The sequence below is a fragment of the Cryptomeria japonica genome, chromosome 4, assembly GCF_030272615.1.
Source record: "Cryptomeria japonica chromosome 4, Sugi_1.0, whole genome shotgun sequence".
In the NCBI taxonomy this organism is placed as follows: Eukaryota; Viridiplantae; Streptophyta; class Pinopsida; order Cupressales; family Cupressaceae; genus Cryptomeria; species Cryptomeria japonica.
Window position 1 is genome coordinate 60,784,170 of NC_081408.1, and position 21,505 is coordinate 60,805,674.

The 21,505-nt window shown below is 37.7% G+C and overlaps 1 protein-coding gene across 2 annotated transcripts in view; it reads left to right on the forward strand.

Moving 5' to 3' along the window:
• Positions 1-21,505, forward strand: part of LOC131040565 (pheophytinase, chloroplastic) — a 102,606-nt gene that overhangs the window by 16,985 nt on the left and 64,116 nt on the right. For both annotated transcript variants that reach the window (XM_057973509.2, XM_057973508.2), the window contains exon 3: positions 11,415-11,553. In XM_057973509.2, the coding sequence (XP_057829492.2) occupies positions 11,417-11,553 (137 nt within the window). In that variant the 5' untranslated portion in view covers positions 11,415-11,416. The remainder of the gene's footprint in view (positions 1-11,414; positions 11,554-21,505) is intronic.

Here is a 21,505-nt window from a genome sequence, read left to right on the forward strand (position 1 = left end):
CCTTCATCTTCCCTTTTACAACTTTATGTGCAATTTTTGCACTTTTACATTTTTGCAAATGTTGCACTTTTGCAATTTTCTTGCAACTTTGACACTTTTTCCTAATGACTCTCCAAACTGTAAAAACCTCATAAACATGTCCAAATAATCTATTTAATACCTTTTACATACTTGATAGCCTTCTCATGGCCTTTTATACAATTTTGACCATCTTGACCTATAAGGGCCTATATGGACAACTAGGACATAATCAGGACTTGCTTACATTTTTAGGCTTCCAAGTCTTACAAATCATTCCAAATGGATTCAAATACATTATAAATGACCTTCAAATATAAATTATATTTCAAATGATGAATTTGACCATATATTTTCCTTATGCCATGGGTGCTGCTGCACCAGAGCGAAATTCCTAATCTTGGCCAAAATCCTTCACATTTCTACGTTCCATCACCTCAAAAGGTAGAGACATGTTATTTCCTTCCCAAATTCGCCGATGGAACAAGGTTAGTATCCAAAACAAGGGAGCAAATGAGGCTTATGAAGAATTTCGCTCTGGACCTTTTAGAAAGGTCAGGAGCGAAATTCCTATTTTTGGACAAGATCCTCACTTTTCAAAACACTTCTCACGGCAAGAACACATCAAGAATCACACACAATGCCTAATAAACCAACGCCCATCCAAAACAAGGAAGGAAAATGAGGGTTATAAGGATTTTCACTCTGGACCCTTTGGAAGGGTCAGGGGCGAAATTCCTCTCCCAGGCTAGAATCCATCATCCCGAGGTCTAAAATCTCCTCTCCAAGGCAAAGTTGCATCAAACCTTCTCAATTATGCCTCAAAAGTCTACAAACTTGGTCAAGCTAAGGAGAAAAATAGAGGAAATATGAATTTCGCTCTGGACCCTTTGGAAGGGTCAGGAACAAAATTCACCTTAGGCCATGATCCTGACTTCATTTTTTCGCATTTCTTCATTCAAACAAGTGCTTTTGCCTTCATTCAAGCCTGGGAATGCGTTAGTTCTAGGTTTTGGTCAAAGTAGAATGTCTTATGGAGAATTTCGCTCTGGACCCTTTGGAAGGGTCAGGAGCGAAATTTGAACTCTCCGTCAGGATCATTTTATGGAATATAACATTTAAGTATAAGTGACTTCTTATACTTTAAGTTATATTCTATATATACTTTCAGGATGTTTGAGAGTGGTTTCGGACCTCCAGGAGTTATATTGCAAAATCTAGTTTTTGGAGGATTCTTCAGTTTTCCAGACTTAGTCAAATTTCAGGATCAGGACATTCCAGACAGCCAAATTTCAGGATCAAGACATTTCAGACTTAGCCAAATTTCAGGGCATTTGAAGATCAGGATGACATTTCAGACTTCATCACTCACCAACTCGACCTAGCTCGGACCTTCAAGAATGATACCCACTCACAAAGAAAGACACAATTAGCAATGAGAGCAAAACCAGGCCCTAAGGAAGACTCTCAAAGAAATCCTAATTCTGGGGCCCTGTGGACTCACCCTGGCTCAAGCAAAGCTTGTAATCCAACAATCCCCTCGACAGCATTCATCCTGCAAAGGCTAACAGACAAAACCCTAAAAGACCTAGAAAACAAACCCTAGAAAGCAAAAAGCAGGGGTCCCCATTTGCAATGGGGCGATGTGTGAATACGTCACAACAGTGATTCATCTCCATAGTTTATTTACGGCCTATTTTATGTCTTCTTTGTGCATCCTCAAATTGTGGTAAGGGGTGGTCATGATAGGTTTAGAACCTAGTTCCTGTTGTTTTTAACTAAGTAAAGATGGGTTCGGATTGCCTTAAGGTAACATCCGAACCCATATAGGACTGGGTCCTATCCTAAAGGGGTAACGTGCCTCCAAGTTGAGCCCAACCCTATACCTCCACGCCACCCTAAATACTCCACGCCACAATAAATAAATTGGCGCCAAAAGAGGGAGGCCGACTTGGATTTAATAAAGGCTAAGGACTCATATATATAAAGTCATCTTGCAAATACAATTTAGTCTGTCATGAAATCAGCGAATTAGCTCTGCAAATAAGAGGTGCGAAATTACTAAAGAAGGTTGTGTGAATTTATCCAAGGATTGTGCAAACTTGTCCAAGGATTGGGCGAACTTATTCAAGAGGATATATGGCATTTTGGTGCAGCCTTGAAGCATGCAAAAGGGGCAGATCTGATGTATAAAGATCAGATTCAGAAAAGCAAGCTAAGTATTGTATTTGTGCAACAAGAGTGAATACATAATCTGACCTGTGGGTCTTTAATGCTGGGTTTTTCCTCCTTGGAGGTTTTCCCAGGGTATTTGTGTTTGTCTCTTGGTTCCTTGTTTCATTCTTGAATTTACTTGATTATAGTTTACTAAATTACAAATCTGATTAATAAACTAGGGCATAATCAAATGTTACAAATCTGATTAATAAACTAGGGCATGAATTTAACAATTTCAACTCTATGATGTGTTATATTTGTTCCAACTCTATGATGTGTTAGATTCTCTATTTGGCATTAACCTTGGAGGCAAATCATTAAATAGTAAAAATCACAGTATGCTTATCCAAAGTATTTTGAATATTGATATGATAAGTTTAGTGTTTAACCATGGATGAATTTGTAGACATCACCAAAAAACTCAATGACCAAGCAACTTGTCCCTTGTGGAAGGTCCTATCCATGCTTTTAGCTATAACCACTTGTATTGACCCATCAAAAATGCCTTTAAGCACCACATCTTTCCCTTTAGATTTGAACTTTAGTTCCATGAATTTGTGAAAACTCTCCAAGGAAATGTAGCAAGTGCACACCTAAGACCATGTTAGTTTCTCCCAACTCCACAACATAGAAATCATTACGTACCTATCAACAATGGATAACTTTAGTTGTTAGATTATCTTGATACATGAAATAGTGAATCTTGTGGTGACAATGACATTGAATCAAGAAAAGACTTCAACTTTTGGTCCTCTTTTAACCACTAGGCCTTCATCAATGAAGTTGTGGGTAGCCTCAATATCAATAAGGATTATGATTTTCTTTCTGGATAGCTATCTTTGAAATCTAAATGGATGATATTGAGGCACTCTTGAAAGAGCTGCAAGTATGCCACTAGTGCTTGAATCTCCATCCTCCAACTTTTCTAGTTCATGCTCCTTTGTGATTTATTGTGATTCAAGTTCTTCATAATTTGTATCATCATCAAATCCTACCTCAATATAATGGAATTGACCCTTACTAAGGCATCCATGACTTAGTTCCCATGGCTCTTTGTTAGAGAAGCACATTTCTTTCTCTTTAGTTTATTTTTGGTGTAATTATCCATCTTTTTTTCTATAGATACTTGTGGTGTGGCTTTTTGGAAATATGAATGAAATTCTCCTTCTAAAAATTTCCCTTGTGCTATCCAAAGGTGGGTACCTTGGGTTGAGTTGAAGATTTTTTCTTTAACACAAATGGCTAAGTGTTAGAGACCTCTTGATAGCTTCTTAGAGTGAAGGGTGCAAAAGCCTTACGAAGATCCTCGAGGGGTTCAAATTGTAGGAGTTGTAGACTCCAAGATCACCTGCAAAAACAAAGATGCCTTCCACAAGAGAGTATGCAAGATAATGAGCTTTCTTGAATATTGACATATGAGATGTGGGATTATGTTACAGATATACAAGAGCCTTGCTTATATAGGCAAGGTGTGATGTAGTATTACCAATTACCTTGATACAAACATTAAATGCCTGGGTAACTAAAAGTAAATGAAGGTTACATAACCCCATCTTAACTAACCTCTATAAATGACACCTAGGACTTAATTAATATGTGAATATGTCCCCTTACTAGGAAATTACAAGGTACAAGAGCTTTACCGGGTACAAGACATGATTCACTCTAATAGCCCCCCTTAAGTGCAACTTAGGGAGAAGCAATTATTATGAAAATGATGCAAGACTATGATAATGGGTCCTAGCTACTAGGCCATGTTATGTACCCATGTACAAATGATCTCTCACAAATGGAGAAAAGGAGAAAGACCACTTGGGAAAAAACCCCTCTCGAAAAGAGAGAATGCAAATGAAGATCATATACAAGTGACATGAGTGATGTATGGAGGTCTCATCAATACCCTCAAAGAACTACATTCATCATGAAGATATAATCGATACCCCCCTAATAAGAGGAAAAGAGAGAGACTAGATAACCCCCCACAATGAATAATATCTTGCAAAAATGGTAAGTGTTTGAGGATATAACATGATCCAATGTCTACAAACAACTTGTCTCCCCTTAGGAAGAAACAATACCAAGTACAAATGTAGGAATGCTTCCTATTCAGGATAGGAATTGAAGTGAAGAACCATGAACAAGTATGGTAGTGTCTCTAAAAACTACTCAAGTGTCTCCTTGTCCATGAAAGATGAAGATCCCACAATCCAATCAAGTACATGCCCAATCAAAGAAGAAGGTGACAAAGCAAGATTTTGTGGAAAACTATGTTGAACATTCTCCAAATGCAATGATGGTTTAATGATAGGAGTGCAATGGCTGTCATCAAAGAGGAAAGTTAACCCCTCAAATGTGTCCTCCAAATCTGAAACACAATGAATGTCCTGATGAACAAGAATGATGGAAGTCTCAATCAATGACTCTGCACAAGGAATCAATGAAGGTGAAGGCACATCAACTATCTATGAAGAATAATCAGGAACCTTTGCAAAAACCTTGCCCTCATCTTTTGAAGTTTCAAAGTACTCCAAAGAATCAAACTTCTGAATAGTATCAATCATAGGGTATCCTTTCTTGAAAAATGTAGAGGCACATTACAATCTGAAATAGGATCATCTGGGAATGGTAGAGTATCACAATCTCCATATAGCTCCTAAATTTTAGTCTAAAGAGCATGATGACACTCAAAATCAACAATAGACTGCAAATGCTGCAATATGTCATCATTTGCATGCATAGCTATAACTCCTAAGATTTGATCCTTTTCACAATTACAAGAAAATTTCTTACTAGATGTACCAAGAAAAGGAACAAGATTATATGAATATGGCAACAAATGAAGCCATCAAAGATGTTTTATGATGCCATCTCTCCATTGTTTATAGTTTTCCTTTTTTAAGATGATTAAAGAAGGACGAAATGAAAACCCTTTACAAACTATGATATTTCTCCAAAATTACAAAGATAGAAACCCTCAACATGAAATAGGAACTCTCAAATGTGATCAATACTGCAAATGAAGTTTTTACAAAAAGACATAACCTCTCCAAGAGTTAGGATGTACAAGTAAACAGTCACAATGCCGTATAATAAAAAAACTGAATAAATAAAACCCGAGGCTGAATCTTAAAAAATTGCATGGGAACAATGATAGAGCTCCTCGATACCTTTCCTATGCCACAAGAATTGCAAAAAATGGAGATTGTAGCTAAAATGTTATGATCTCGAAGGTCCAAAATGAAAAAAATCAAATTTAGTGAACAATAAAATTCACCTACAACAAAATCTACAAAAATCACCCACACCATGTAGAACTAGCTTTCTCGTCGACGATATCTCGTTTGCAAAAAATAATACTTTAACAAAAAGTTAGCCATTTGAAATAAAGGCCCAATTTGGGTACTTGGGGTCAAAAATTAGGCTCATGGGCATAAAGACTTGGTCACGCCATGTGACCACACACTAATCAGTTAGAAAAAAGGTGCAGGCGATGGGTGGTGGCCTAGCCCTGGTAGCAATGGCAAAATAAAGTGATGGTGGGTGGCGGGCTCCCACGCCCCGCTACAAGCGTTAACCCTTGGTCTTTATATGACCGCATGCTTGTATAAAGTGCTTAACCTTTTATGAACTAACAAAAAAATAAATTAATAAAACTTATGGATTAATCGTACGATGACGTTATCAATAATATAGAGCTTGTAGAAGAAGGTACCGTACATGCACAAAGGTGACATGGGGTATAGAATATGTTTGGAATCTTAAAAGAATGTGTTGATTCAACTATAGAAACTGATGGAGGGACACGTCTGTATCGTACAACTAAGTACAAATTCGTGCAACTAGAAAAATAGCGAAAAAATCCTTGATGCCGTGGGTGACAATTTGGATTTAGACAATTTGACAGATATTCCTAGGGTTCTTGGGCCTTTCAAACACAATGGCAAGGTTCATTTTGGCTCAATATGCTCTAAAAATTCAGCTACCTCTTGGATCTAGTAACCTCCTCCAACTTGAAACCCTTGTAATTTTAGAAAAAAGTATCATATTCAGATGAAACAAAAGCTAATTTTGACTTTCTCAGCCATCTTGGAATCATGGTGAGCTTATGTATCCTCCAAGACGTGCCAAAAATAACCTGCAATGAAAACCCACAAAGGATCTCTCATTTGGCAATAGCTCTACCGTCAGATTTGAGAAGGGTTTTGCATGGCCATAGATCTGATACCATGTAGGAGTTGCAAAACCTAGGATCACCTACAAAAACAAAGATGCCTTCCCCAAGAGAGTATGCAAGATAATGAGATTTCTTGAACATTGAGTTATGAGATATGGGATTATGTTACAAATGTACAAGAGCCTTGCTTATATAGGCAAGGTGTGATGTATTATGACCAATTACCTTGATACAAGCATTAATTCCTAGGTAACTAAAAGTAAATGAAGGTTACATGACCCTATTATAACTAGCTTTTAGAAATGCCACCTAGGAATTAAGTTAACTGAACATGTGAATATATCGCCTTACTAGGAAATTACAAGGTACAATACCTCTAGGTACAAGACATGATTCACTCTAACACAAACAAACCTTCGATAAAAATAAAAGTGATTACCCTTTTGGATACATTCAGTACCATAAATGTAATTTTTTGAAATTAGTAGCTATGATTCTACTGAATTTAGTTGCATGATTCTCACAAGCTCCTTGAAATACTCATCCTCATCTTTTTTCTTAAAATGGCCCAAGATCTTCTAGATGAAATCACCAAGGGTTTGCACAAGGCTATCCTCTTGTTTGACCAAACCATGGTGCCACCAATTATATGAAACACCCCTTGGATGGCATCTTCCTCATCCGTAGGGCATAATGTAAAATATGCATTTTTTGTAATCAAGATCAAATAGATATCTTGTTGCTACCATCAAAGGTAGGCACATCTAATTTACCTACCTTTTGTTGCAAGCCTTTCTTCTCATCACTTTTTCACCTAGTTTGCCACCATGAATCCTTTTTTTTGGGAAGATTTCCAAGTAGTTGACAAAGGATGTTTTGGTTCTGAATGCTTCAGATTTCCCTTGATACTCAAAGATTTTTAATATTTGTGGGAATAGTCTTTGGTTTTTTTCTTCCTTGTCCTCCTTTTGTAAAAGGATGGGCTTAGCTAGCTTTGTTATGGAGCTAACCGTGGATTGGTTATCTGTGGATGTACTCCTCTGTTTGAGATGTTTTTGCATGTTCTAGTTGCTTTGAAATTGTTCTGTGCCTTTAGTTTAGCCATTCTTTCTTGTCCTTGATGAATTCCTATGAATTTTTTTTTGGTTGATGAATTCCTATGAATTTTTTTTTGGAAGAAATCCTCCTTTTCTTTGTCTATCAATTTCTTCTTTCCTCTCCCCCCTTCTACCATTTCTTCTTTATTTGAATCTTGTGCTAGACAAGGGTTTGTTGCAACTTCTTTTTTTCTCATCTCAAATATCTTATTTCTCTTTCATTGGGTAGCATCAACACTTTTGTAAGAATGGATTGCAAAATATAATATAGTTATGTTGAAGGTTCAAAGAATAACACACAAATATAAGTAAACCTTCCTCTACAATAAAAGGCCACTTCAATGATTACAAAAATATGCTTCAACAATATGCTAGATCCTGAGAATACAAAACTTGCTCCAAAATATATGTTGAAATTCAAACAAATCTTTGAAGTAACAATCTAACCTTTGTGTGAGATTGGTCTTAGGAAGATCCAAGGGTTTTTATCCTCCAATCTCTAGGAAACCTAAGGGTTTTATCCTTTGATTTCCAAAATTATCCCTGAATCATATTATTGAATGTAAGCCTCAATCTGTGATATAAAATACAAAATAAATTGGTAGATGCCTTAAAGGCAACCAAGCTCCTCAATACATAGTACCAAAAGAGCACAAATTTTCGACACCCAACTTTTCCTCTCATAAATAGATATTAAAATTTCAATGAGGTCTTTTCCTAAAAATAACCCTCACTTGTCATGAATAACCTTGCAACTCATTATTTTCTTGTCACAGAATTTGTTGTGAAGAAGTTGCCAAGTGCGCTGAGGGTTACCACAACCTTTTATGGAAACCCAATTCCCCATATTATTTATTATTATTTTATTTGTAGTTACTGAACCATGGCCCCTTTATTAAAATATTTTTAAATCCCTATTACAAAAATAAAGATAGGGCTCACATATGCTAATTAATTAAAAGGGTACATTACAACCAATTCATTTGTGGTTTGGCAAGTCTCAGACTCTCAATATTCTCTACCACTGTACATATTGGGCCATGGAAACCTCTCTCTCCCATCATACAATATTCTGATGTTAATCTATGCTTATCAACATCACCTGCTGATTCCACATTAAATAACCCACAAATTGCAATGCACCTTTTTGGCCATTAAAAAATGGGATGCCAAAGTTTCTAGTTAGTTGATTGATTGCTTTCCAGTGTTGTGGTGTGGGATTAATTTAAGACTTAGAACACTCACAACATTGGCATCCTATGGCCTTGTACACACATTGCATACATCCAACTGCCGACTTCAAATTGATATGGAATCATCTAGATATCATTTATTTCTTACTACTTTTGAGCCTTGAGGGGACACTCCTTTAGTGTGTTGCCCCTCAGATTGTTCTTGATCTCCAAATCAAAACAGGGCAATTTTATAAGAATTAACATTGGAACTTGGCTCAAGAACAGGGCAGATTTGCTAATCTTCAATTCCAAAAGTACAGTGTCAAATACTGACAACAGTAAACAACAGAAAGCAACATTTCTGACGATTCTCTACCTTGATACAAAACTGTCCCTTGTGCATGCCAGGGGAACATGGGAAAAAGAAGGATGCCTTGGTTGTGTCTGATGTGTACTGAAAAAGTCCTGACATTGAGCTGTCAGCATAACCAACTCTATTACCTAGGGCCAACACTGGATGCTTTTATTGTTTTCAGTTTTCTCTATCTTAGCTCGTGGCAGACAAAAATACTTAGCTCATTGCAGACAGTGTAGTTATTAGACCAATCATTTAAACACAAGGTATAGGGAAATCTTTGTGGTTATTAAAATTGATAGCATGGCTAACCCACTGCAAGCCAATTGGTGCACACAGTTGTTTTGTCTCTCCCAAAGTTTATGTACTTGTGAGGGCCAGTGTGAATCGCACGTGAGCATGAATTGGAGGCTTTAGCTAGGCGCTGAATGTTATCTGCCAGAAGGCTGACTTGAATAGTCACATTTCACAAATTATTGAACATGAAATTCTGAAAGTGTTTGCTTGAAAATGATTGTTTTATTTGCAACATTTCTTGCAACTATTTCAAGTTGTTATGAGTGAACATAAGAACAGAAAACCTATTTAATTTTTTTGAGCAAGCCACCCATTGAGTATTTGGCAAGCTATCAATTTTGTATTCTAAATGATGGGGCAATTGATCATTTTTATGGCAGTCTTCAGGTTGGGTTTTTTTATAACTGCTTTATCTGATGAAAAACATACAGGTGGGTTTGCCTGTGTTATGTGCATGTGTGTAAGAGTACAAGCAACATTTGAAACAAAAAGGGATCCCACATTCTTTGTTTTGCTAGAAGTTCTCTTGTGTATTAAGGTGCTTTGAGCCTTTGAGAAACAAAAAATTTGAAGCATGTATTCTCAACTTGTGAAATTATATTGTTAAACAACTAAATATTTTATCTGAACATTAAATATCTTGTTTAATTGTGTGTGCTTATTTGTAGAGGTATGATCATAGAAAGTTTCACATATCTCTTTTGTGTATGGTCAACAAAGGTCTCCTAATTTGGAATTTTTACAACCAACATACTTGTCTATATGTTTATCCAAAGAAGCTGAAAATATCAAATGTGTACATCTTTTTGCACAGGGAAAGACCCAGATTAAACATGTATCAATTACAATAATCTACCAATGTATTTATACAAAAGCAGTCAAACATCAAACCTCCTTATATTTGTATATATGCAAAGGTTTGCTCCATCATTAACAACTAGGAAGCCTACAACCACAATGCTGGCCCCATGAACCTATCAAACTCTATCTGCATATTCTGGGATTTATTTGCATATATTTATCTTTATGTCATACAATGTATTCTAAATCTACTGATCCATAAAGTAATACAAATTCCATGCCAGTATGAACCTTGCCCCCGTTCCTTGGCACAGCATGTAGAACTCTGCTTTGTCAATATCTTGATGGATCCTTAGGCAAGGTTGATGGTTTGTGCTAATAGTGGCCGCATGGAAATACTCCACATGCCAGTACTAGTAGTTACTTATTGATGTTGTTTATCCATAAACCACTATTAAGATCTGTAGCTTTATTACAAACATGTTATGCACAGAATGTTCAGATTAATAAAACTCTGTTTCAGTTCTAGATCTTTCTCTCGATTCAAAGATAATTGTTAATGTTGTTTCTATATTTAATTTCTTATCTGTAATTTGATTTTGTATGCCAGACATCTGAATTTAAGCAATTTAGAGTTGTCCACAGGATATCCTACTAGGAACCCAATCGCCTACATAAGGAGGCTACTTCTACTTCTTAGGAACAAACTATTTTTCTTAACAGTTTTGTATGATAGCTGCATAGATAACAATCCAAATTGGGGCAATTTTCCTAATTATCGTACTCCTGAGAACACCCTAAATAGTGGTGGGTATCTCACAAAAGAGATAATTTCCCTAAATAGTGATCCATATTTCATAGCAAGGTGTTTCAATGTTCAACAACAAATAATCAGCAAAAAAAGCAAGAATACTACAGTGTGCATGTAATTACTATTTTTTTTGTTTCTTTCTGGACTCGTATTAGAGATATGATGTACATGTTCTTGCTGTTTTTCTTCCATTCACAACTTTTGGTCATTAGTGCATATATGCTTGTATTCTTTTCTGAAGTCTTATTTTCTTTTTTTTTTCCATAATTCATTGTATTCCATTATGCTTGGATTCATGCTCCAGTTATGCAGATCTTTATTTTTTATTTAGTTGCATGGATTCTGTGCTTTCTTTGTGTTCTCGATTGGTTTCTTTGTAATAAATGCTTACCCTCTTGCAGTCATAAACATAAGATAAATTCACATCATTGTTAGACGGAACCATTACCAAATTTACTTATTCTTGTAGGTATGGAAAGGCTTCCATTTAAGCCAGAAGGTTATAACTTCTGGACATGGCGTGATCACCAAATACATTATGTGGTTCAAGGAGAAGGTCCTCCCATTGTTCTGATTCATGGATTTGGAGCCTCAGTTTTCCATTGGAGGTCTGTTGAAAGACCTAAAAAAGTGAATACTAAATGTATTTGCTTTTTCTTTTATATGTTCTCAAATATGAAGGGCATTGGATCCTCTAAAAACAGCAAACTCAATTTCTTATTAAAGCTCTATTTAAAGCTGAAAAATGAAATGCAGCCTCTATTTTTCTCCTTGTATTCAAATATTTTGTTAGTCATTCAGTTAAATTCTCTTTGAAAAGAGTGGGTTCGCTAGGCTTTCATTTACACAAGTGACTTGGCTGAACTAATATTACTTAATAGTTCATAGTAAAAAGATATAAATTTTATTTAGTTTCTGATTATGCAATGATGGTTTTCAGGTAGGGCACTTTGTAGCAAAGGATTTTCAGGAAAGGAACAAAGTATAACAAAATTAAAAATTAGTTAGGGAGAAAAGAGCTTGACAATCAAAGAAATAAGGAACTTGTGCTGTTCACATTATCATGCTTGTATATGGAACAGATGAATATCATTGCAATTTGGATTCATTCTTTCCTGAAGTTTTAATTTCACAGAATTTTTGCTTTCAAGTTTAGAAGAAATACATTTCTTGCCTAATTCTGATTTAGTGAATTGAGGCTTTGTTGACGTGTGTTTTGTACACAATCATACACAGAATAAAATACCGACAGGCATCTTATCCTCTCTTGAGAAAATAGTCTCTAACTGCTGAAGATCTGCAAAAAGGATCAGTTAGATGGACTCCAAGGTTCTTTTAGTGGGGTCTCCACGTGTGGACAAGCTTTTTTAGTGGTATGATGTGATTTGCTGTTTCCTCCAAGGCGTCTTACGGATTCAAAGCTCGAAGATTTTACTAAACTAAAGGAACTTTCAAAAAAAAATGGAAAAAGGACAGGGTTTAAGAAAGTCTAATCTAGCCTAACCCTATGAATGACTTAGCATGAATGAGATTTGGCAAGACTCAACCAACTTCAATTTTGCCATAAGATAACAACTCAATTGAAATTAGTGCGATCTTCTAGGGTAATAATGGTATTCAATGCATCAAAGACCAAGGACACTACTACGAAGGTACATATCCTAGATGCGAAAATGCTTGAAGATTAAGGACTCAAAATGTTTTCCAGTCGACCACGCAAGGCGTTCCTACAATCAGCAGGAAGCTAGTGGTTTGGATTGCGAATCCTACCAAATATCAAGTCTCACACTTAGCCTTTCAAATTAACAAACTACTTCGATTGAGCGTGATTCAAGTACATCCAACAACCATGAAGATAACTTATGAAACTTGCAACAAAACACCATAACTTCAATATTTTATTGATTTCCAAGTCATCATATACAACAATTGCTTGAATTTCTCTCTTCAAGACTCAATCTTGCTACAAAATAAAAATTGCTTACAACTCTAATCTTTCTATTTCACTCTTAACTCTATTCTCTATTTTTCTATTCTATATCAAATGAAATGAAAAATGGGGGTATAAATAGCATCCCCAGTTACAATGAAAGGTCCAGATTGAAAGCAAATCAATGGACAAGATCATGACACCTAAACCCTAATTAGGGTTTGTTACAAATGACCTCCTTTTTACTGAACAATATTAAATACATAGCCAAATATTAAATTTGGCACAAAAATCTAGGAGGTATCAACCAATGAGAAATAAGATGTCATGTCATCTGTAACAACCTTTCATCTAGAATCTTATTCCCTTTCCAATTCTCTTTTTTAGCATATGCAATGAATTTTGTCACGATTCCTTCGATTTCTGTGCTTGGAATCTCGGGAAGATTCTTGATACTCTCTTCTAAGTGGATAACCTGATCAAATGCATCTAGAAGAGCTGTGTCCCAAGTAGGTTCAAGTTCCTTCGTTCTATCAATCAGGAGCATGGTGGCATACATCTGATCATACTGCTCATCTGTAACATCTGCGTCCTTGCGAAAGATGATCTTGATTCTATCCTCAAATTCTTGTATATCCACATCTGTCTCGACCTCGATCCTTCTGCCAAGAATGGTACGAAGTACCTCAAATACTCTGTCCTGGATCGGATTGATCACCTCCTCAACTTGACCACATCTAACACTGATGTCCTCAAAGAGAACACTCTTTATATGGAGTAAGGTTGACCACTGAAACAAACTGTGAGAATCACCTTCTAAGATCCTCTCTTGTGCTAAAATTCTTCTGGATGTATGTCTTTTAACTTTCAAGACAGGGATGACAACGTCCTTGGTATGGGCAAATGCAGCTACTGTTGCCATCAATCTGTGAATAATCTCAAGAACTTGGATAGCCTGATGGGTGATCTTCGACATCCTTGTAACAAACTCTATGGCCACCGTATGAGATCTATCCATCCAACTACATGTACGCTGGACCATATTCCTGAATCTTTCTGCTTCATTGATTGATTGAAGGGGCAATGCCTGCAATGGTGATCTAACTGGATCCTGATGTCCCAAAGGTTCATTGATGTGACTGAAATAAGTCCTCCATGCACCGACCTCTCTCTCAAGCTTTCTATTCTTTTCTACTTCTTCTCTAAACTTGTCCTTCAATGCCTCAAATGTGTCGGTGGCATCATCTAAAGTTTGCTCTGCTGTGGATGGTCCTAACTCAATAGTCTGTATATGATAGTCCTCTGCTAGGATCTCACCTTCATATTTGTCTGCTGCCGGTGTAGCTATCTGCAGTTTTCTAGATCCAGTCTCATCTCGAATCATCTTGGACATCTTTGTAGCCTTCTTCTTCTCTGTTGTCATATGTGAACGTCCCACGAGGCTCTCTAAATCAATTGCACTGTCCTCGTCCTCTATTACGATCACCTTAGTCAATCTTTCCTTCAACCAATCTGGGATATTTGATCTTGTCTCTTGAACTTGAATTTCTTTGTGTACTACTTCTTCTTGTCTGGGAGGAGATGTTACTTCATTATCATTATCTAAATCATAGTCTTGGAGAGATCCATCGGATGAAACATGCTGTGCCTGTTCTTCTTCCTGTCTGTCATTCTGTACCATCGATTCCATGGATTCTTCCACTCGAACTGTTCTATCCTCTGGCCTGGAAGAAATACCTGGTGTTTGATCTTTGTTGGCACCTTGCTTTTTCTTGGAAGGCTCTTTCTTCTCTGATCTTTCCTTTCTCTTCGAACCTCTCGAATGGAGATTGCCCTCACTGGCACATCGAAGGTTACCTTCACCTGAATTCCTAGGATTAGGATTGCCTTCACTAACACTGGCTCCACCTTCGGCTGGCTTTTCTTCCAAAGTAAAAGACATGGCTATGCCTTGTTCTCTCAACTTCTGATGCTGAACGTCTACCCATCTGCGAGTACAAGACAAGACTGGTGCCATCAAATCATCTAAATCCACGGCCTCGGGCTCATTCCAATTCAAACTTATTGTTTTGCTTTCTCTATCATATGAAGATTGGATGTGCCTGCCGTTGTCCTGAGCTTGGTCGGCTACTCTGTAAATCTTACATTTCCTGATGAAATCCAAAGGCAATCTAGAATGTATCTTTCGTTTCACTTCGAGATCATCTAGGAGATTCATCATAAAATCTTCAATCTGGTACTCATGTCTAAATCTTCTACCGACCGTCTCCTCTAAATGTCCATGTGGATCAAAACTATTCCTCCAAGCAAAAGATGAAAAAGGATACAAGGCTAACTCCTTCTCTGCGTCATCCATGGCTAAGACATTAGGACATACCTCAACTGAATTACCCAAAATAATAGGTACCTGAACTCCATTCTGATGTCTGTGTCTGAATGCCTTCACATATGCTGCCAACTGCCTTGTTACTTCAAGTAACACAATTCTGTCTGTCGGGTACCTCGGCAACATGTATGGAGGTAAAGGACATCCATACACTCTAATGTAAGTGAACTTGGGAAACTGAATGAACCAAGCACCGTACCTCTTGATGAATTCCTGGGCATCCTGAGATAATCTGTTGTGAATCCCTCCTTGCAACGTCCTTGTGATGTTCATCGTGAAAGTATCATTGATTAACTTGTAGTTCTTCCCTGGTGGATGATGCAAGTAGGTATAGGATTCACAAACTCTGACCTCGCCGGGTCCTCTTCCAATCACTCCTCTGTGAGGTAGTCCTGCGTACTCAACGCTCCTGATTAAGGCATAGATGACGTATGAACTCATGTGGAAGGACTTAGTAGCCCTGAGTCTTCTCAACTGTACGTCTAAGCAATGGCTAATTATCCTAGCCCAATGTATTGTACCCTTTCCTTGAACAATCACCTGGATGAAGTAAAACATCCATTTCTCAAAATAGAAGGCATGAGGTGCTCCTGTAACTCTGTTGAGCATGGTGATCAAATCTCTGTACTCCTCTTGGAAATCAATCCTGTGTGGTGTGTTCGGTACTTTGCTCAGACGGGGACGACTCTTAAGTAGCCAGTTCTTGTTGATTATGCTTAGGCAAGCATCTGGATCATCATCGTACACTGATCTGGCTCCTTCAATGCTCTTGTATATCATGTCCCTGTGCTCTGGAAGATGGAAGGCTTCACTTATGGCTTCCTCTGAAAGGTACGCCAAAGTGTTTCCTTCGTTGGACACAATTGTCCTGGACTGTGGATTGTAATGACGGGCACACTCGATCATCAACTCATGGCACTGAATGGCTGGAGGAAAACCGGCCGCCTTAATGATGCCACTCTCTATTATTCTCCGGGCGACAGGTGATGGCTTGCCGATGTAAGGGACCTCTCGGAACTTCTTTGTGCTAAAGTTCCCCAAGTTGGTATCTCCAATGTTGCTCCACTTGGACACGATCTTGGTCTCCATTTCTTCGGTCTTCTGATCTTCTTTCATGAGAGCCGAGCGACTGGTGGATGCTCCCGCCTTTGGGGTCGCCATACTGTTGACGTGTGTTTTATACACAGCCTAACACAGAATAAAATACCTAAGGGTATCTTATCCTCTCTTGAATAAAGCCTCTAACTGCTGAAGATTCGCATGAAGGATCAGTTAGGATGACTCCAAGGTTCCTTTTGGTAGGGTCTCTACATGTGGACAAGCTCCAGTGGTATGATGTGATTTGCTGGAATCACAAGGGGACTTACATTGAACTTCCGATCTGCTTTGCTGGACACAGGCTCTTACTAACTTAGATTTGAAAAAAATGGAAAAAGGATAAGGGCGAAAAGAGGATCTAATCCTAATACTAGAAATGTGGGAGTAATGACTTGATTTTTGATGAAACTCTAACTAGGTCTTGTTTTGACATCAATGGAACATCTACACAAGACTAGTGCGATCTTCTATGGGAAGCTTTATGATGTTCAAATCATCACCGCAGGCATAGATACCATCCAAGTTGATGCATATCAATGAAGAGGCGACAAATTGAAATTGAGCTTAAGCTGAACGATTCCAGTCGACTACGCAAGGCAAGTCTGCAATCAACAAACTGCTAGTAGTATGGATGTACGAATTCCACCATCAATCAATCACATTCCCTCCATTCATTTAATCATCTACCATCTAAGATTGAAGACTCAACAAGAAACCATGCAAATTGCAAGAAAAACGACATATTTCACCATTACTTCAATGAAAATGGAGTTTGTTTACAATCAATGGCAACAATTTCTTGCCTTATCCTCCTATTCTACTCTCTAACTACTTTCAACTATTTACAACTCTCTCTAATTCTATCTAAAAATTCACCCTTACAAAATGAAATGCCTGGGCTTATATAGTGCCCACAATACAATTTGATGGCTTAGATCAATTCAAGATCAATGGCCAAGATTCAACAATGAAAACCCTAATTAGGGTTTGTTACAACCATTACATAACATTTAATGTTTGACCAATGATGAAATTGTATTGCTTGGACACATGTCCCTTTTAGAAAAATCGACCAATGGATAGCCGGGGTAGGTACATCGGAGTTTGTGCCACCTTCCATGAGTTAAGTACATTGAATCTGGCCATGCTGAGATGGACTTCACTGATTGGAGAAATGATGACCAGGACGCCACCTCATCTGACACTTGAAGCTTGCTAGATATTCAATTTGATGTCGTTGAGAGGCTGTCTTTAATTAACTCTTGTTCTAACTCCTTTTGTCCTTGATGTGCAGGATGACGATGTACCTCGCCTTGGAATGCTGGATTGAAAGAGGTCGCCCATGTCTCGGCTTGATCGTCCTGGCGAAGACCGTCCTTGATCCGGCTTGATTTTCCTTGAAGAGACCTCCATTTGACGCCTACACAACATTTCAAAATTAGTAACATGATTTTGCAATACATAACATAAATTAGAGAGCAATTTTTTAGGAAACTTAATGATAAGTCCTTTATTAATCATTTCCTAAAAAAGACTGAGCTAAGGAAAAACAAAATTTCAAAATTAAGGCAATGACAATCAAAATTCGAAATTAAAACAAGAGATCTTGCCATACCTTACTTGAGAGCTTAACTCTAAAATGCAAAATAAAGGAATTCGCCCAGGCAAAATTTGAAATTCGATAGTCTTGATGTGATCTTCAAAAGAACGTTCCTCTTATCAACTTCGCCACCCTTCAAGCCTTGGACGTGATATCCTCTTCAAGTTAGCAATTTCGCCATCTTTGATATGTCCTTGACGTGATCTCCAATGCCTTGGACAAGTTCGTACTTCCTTGGATAGTACTAACGCCTTCCTTTGGATATAAATTCGTACCTCCTTGAACACAACTTCGCACTTCTCCCTTTGTCTTCCTTAAATCGCACTTGAGATGATAAAAATGATAATGTGAAAATAAAAATCTTTCACCTCCCTTATATAAGCGCCTCTCATCATTCACCCTAAGGCCGACTTTTGTGAAATAAAGCAATTTTAAACGATTTTTAATTAAATAATAAAGGCCGACCTCCCTATCTAAGCGCTCCTCTTGATTTTTATTAATTAATAAATAATTAATTAAATGCCTTTATCATTTAAATTGACAAATTCGATTTTTACAAGGCAAAATAATTAATTAACATTAAACGCAATACTTAAATGCTATTTGTAATAAAATATCGATTTTGTTAGCATTTAAATAAATTAAAAAATGTGTTTTAAGCGCCAAAATGAAAAAGTGAGAAGATACGTACCTCATCGCCCTGGTCCCTTCCTGAGGGACAGGAGCGATCCTAGTGTCCTGGCTCAAATTTGCAAACTTTTGATCTTCGTTCTTCGTTCATTGCCTTCCAAAGGATGCCCTTGATCTTGCGTGAACTTGCCTTGACATGCATTTAAAGGAACATGAGTGTTTTAATGAAATCGCCTTGGTCCTTGTCCAAAGGACAGGAGCGATATGGGTTCCTTAGCTTAATTGATAGCATTTGGACGTTCCAAACTTTGATATATCACTTTCAAAAGACGCCTTGGACCTCTTGCGACCTTGGAAAACCTTGACCTCACGTGATTTTTGCATGAATTAGCAAATATATTCAACATCGCTCTGGTCCCTTCCTGAGGGACAGGAGCGAATTTCAAGATTTTGAGCTTGTCTTTGCCTTTTTCAACTTGCCATTGCCTTCATTGGGTAAAACGTGGTCCCTTGATCCTCCTCAATCACTTGATGCGTGATAAACTTTCAAAATTTAGAACCTTTATACAAATTTCGCTCTGGTCCCTTCCTGAGGGACAAGAGCGAACTGGGAGTCTTAGTGCAAATCTTTCAATGTGACGACCTTTGTAACTTGTTGCTTGATGGAAATGCCTTGAGACGTCCTTGCCACCTTGTTCTTCGGCTTGGAGTGGTTTTGAACTTGAAGAAAAGGCAACATACTTATTGTATCGCCCTGGTCCCTTGGAGAGGGACAGGAGCGATTTTGCTCTTGTGGTCTTCATTTCACTTTTCTAGCTTCCAAATTTATATTCAACGGGTTCGTAATGCGTCCTTCCATTCATTCATGCCTTGAGATCGGTTGAAATTTGGCGAGAAAATCATCTACAACAAAAATCGCTCTGGTCCCTTCCTGAGGGACAGGAGCGAACTTAAGCATTTTGGTCCTTTGTTGACGTTTGATAATCTTCAATTTGTCTTCAACGGGTTCGATTGACCTCCTTTCTTGCCTTCGAACATAAAATTTGCTTGGTCTTTGTTCAGGACGTACCTTATGAAGAACTTCGCTCTGGTCCTTCAGTGAGGGACAGGAGCGAAATTGACCCTCTAGGCAAAACTTCATCATTTCATTGTTTTTGATCAAGTCTGGATGTTCTATCATGCTCATTTCGTCCTTCACCATGCCTTTGATGTCTCGATTCGTCCAAACAAGGTCAGGAATGGCTCAACTAAGCATTTTCGCTCTGGTCCCTTGGTGAGGGACACGAGCGATTCGCCTTGGTCCCTTGGAGAGGGACATGAGCGAAATTTGACTTTTCGCACTCTCAATCAGGACAATTTTAATGGAATATAACATTTAAGTATAAGTGACATTTCCTTCTATGTTTCTTCTTTCTTATACTTTAAGTTATATTCCATATAACTTTCAGGATGTTTGAGAGTGGTTTCAGACCTCCAGGAGTTATATTGCAAAATCTAGTTTTTGGAGGTTTTTTCAGTTTCCAGACTTAGTCAAATTCAGGATCAGGGCCTCACTCAAGCCGGACTTGCTACCCTGTTGATCTCCCCGACAGCACTTCAAGTTATATTCATTTGATAAAATGTACCTCTTTGGACCTTCTCACATCGTCAAGACGTGGACAAAGCAAAATTGGATTTGTAGCTCCGGTCCTTCACTGAGGGACAGGAGCGATTTAGGCAATTAGCACTGTTATGGACGTCCCAAAAATCTTCAATTTATATTCAACGCATTTATCTCATGTTTTTCCTTGTTTTTGAACGTAAACTTGCCTTGACCTTTGTCTGGATTTTGCATAATGAAGGAAATCGCTCTGGTCCCTGGGAGAGGGACGAGAGCTACAAGGTACCTCGCCCTGGTCCCTTGGAGAGGGACAGGAGCGATATGGTCAATATAGGTCATTCTCCTTCGTTTTTGCATATCAAATTATATTCATTTGGCAAAGTATCTTCCTTCGGACGTCCTCAAATCATTAAACTTTCAAAATCTTGCAAGGACAAGACGAAATTTGAATTGTAGCTCCGGTCCTTCACTGAGGGACAGGAGCGATTTTCCTCCTGGAGGCATTTCTGTGCTCATGAAAATCTTCAATTTATATTCAATGGAAAGATCTCGCCGTTCTCCATCACTTCCAATTCGTAATTCATCTTGACCCTGCAAGAATAGTAAGATATTTGAAAACGAGCTCCCGTCCTTCACTGAGGGACAGGAGCGATTTTGCTCCTACAGGCCAAAATATCATGATTTTACACATTTTATCACTTCACAAGGCGAAAACAAATCATTTGAAATGCCTAGGATCAAAATTCAAAAAAGTCAAAATTTGGTCAAAAATATTCAATTGGACAAAAATTCACATTTCATCTTCAACACTTAGACAAATTTAAGCTCTGCCTCAACATTCCAATTGAAAATTAGACCATTCTGGCGAATTCATTTCATTCAAAATTTGCATTCTAGAAAAGGAAACTCAAAAGCCCTCAAAAACGACTGGATTTTGGTCCGAAAAGACGGTAATTAGAACCCTAAGGCTTGACCCTAAATCCAGACAACTAACAAACTAACAAAACCCTAAAAAAGCAAAGCGAAAACGAGCAAAACGAGCAAAAAAAAATGGGTCCCCATTTGCAATGGGGCGATGTGTGAAAACGTCACAACACATACCTACACAACATTTCATTATAAGAAATAGATTTTGCAATAAATAACGTAGATAAGAGAGATAAATTTTAGGAAATCTTATGATAAGTCTCTAGAGTTATCATTTCCTAAAATACAACGATTGAGCCAAGAGAAACTCAAGGATCAAAATTTCAAAATTTGAAATATGACGATAAATGAATAAAGCAATAACAATTAAATCGCCATACCTCGATAGA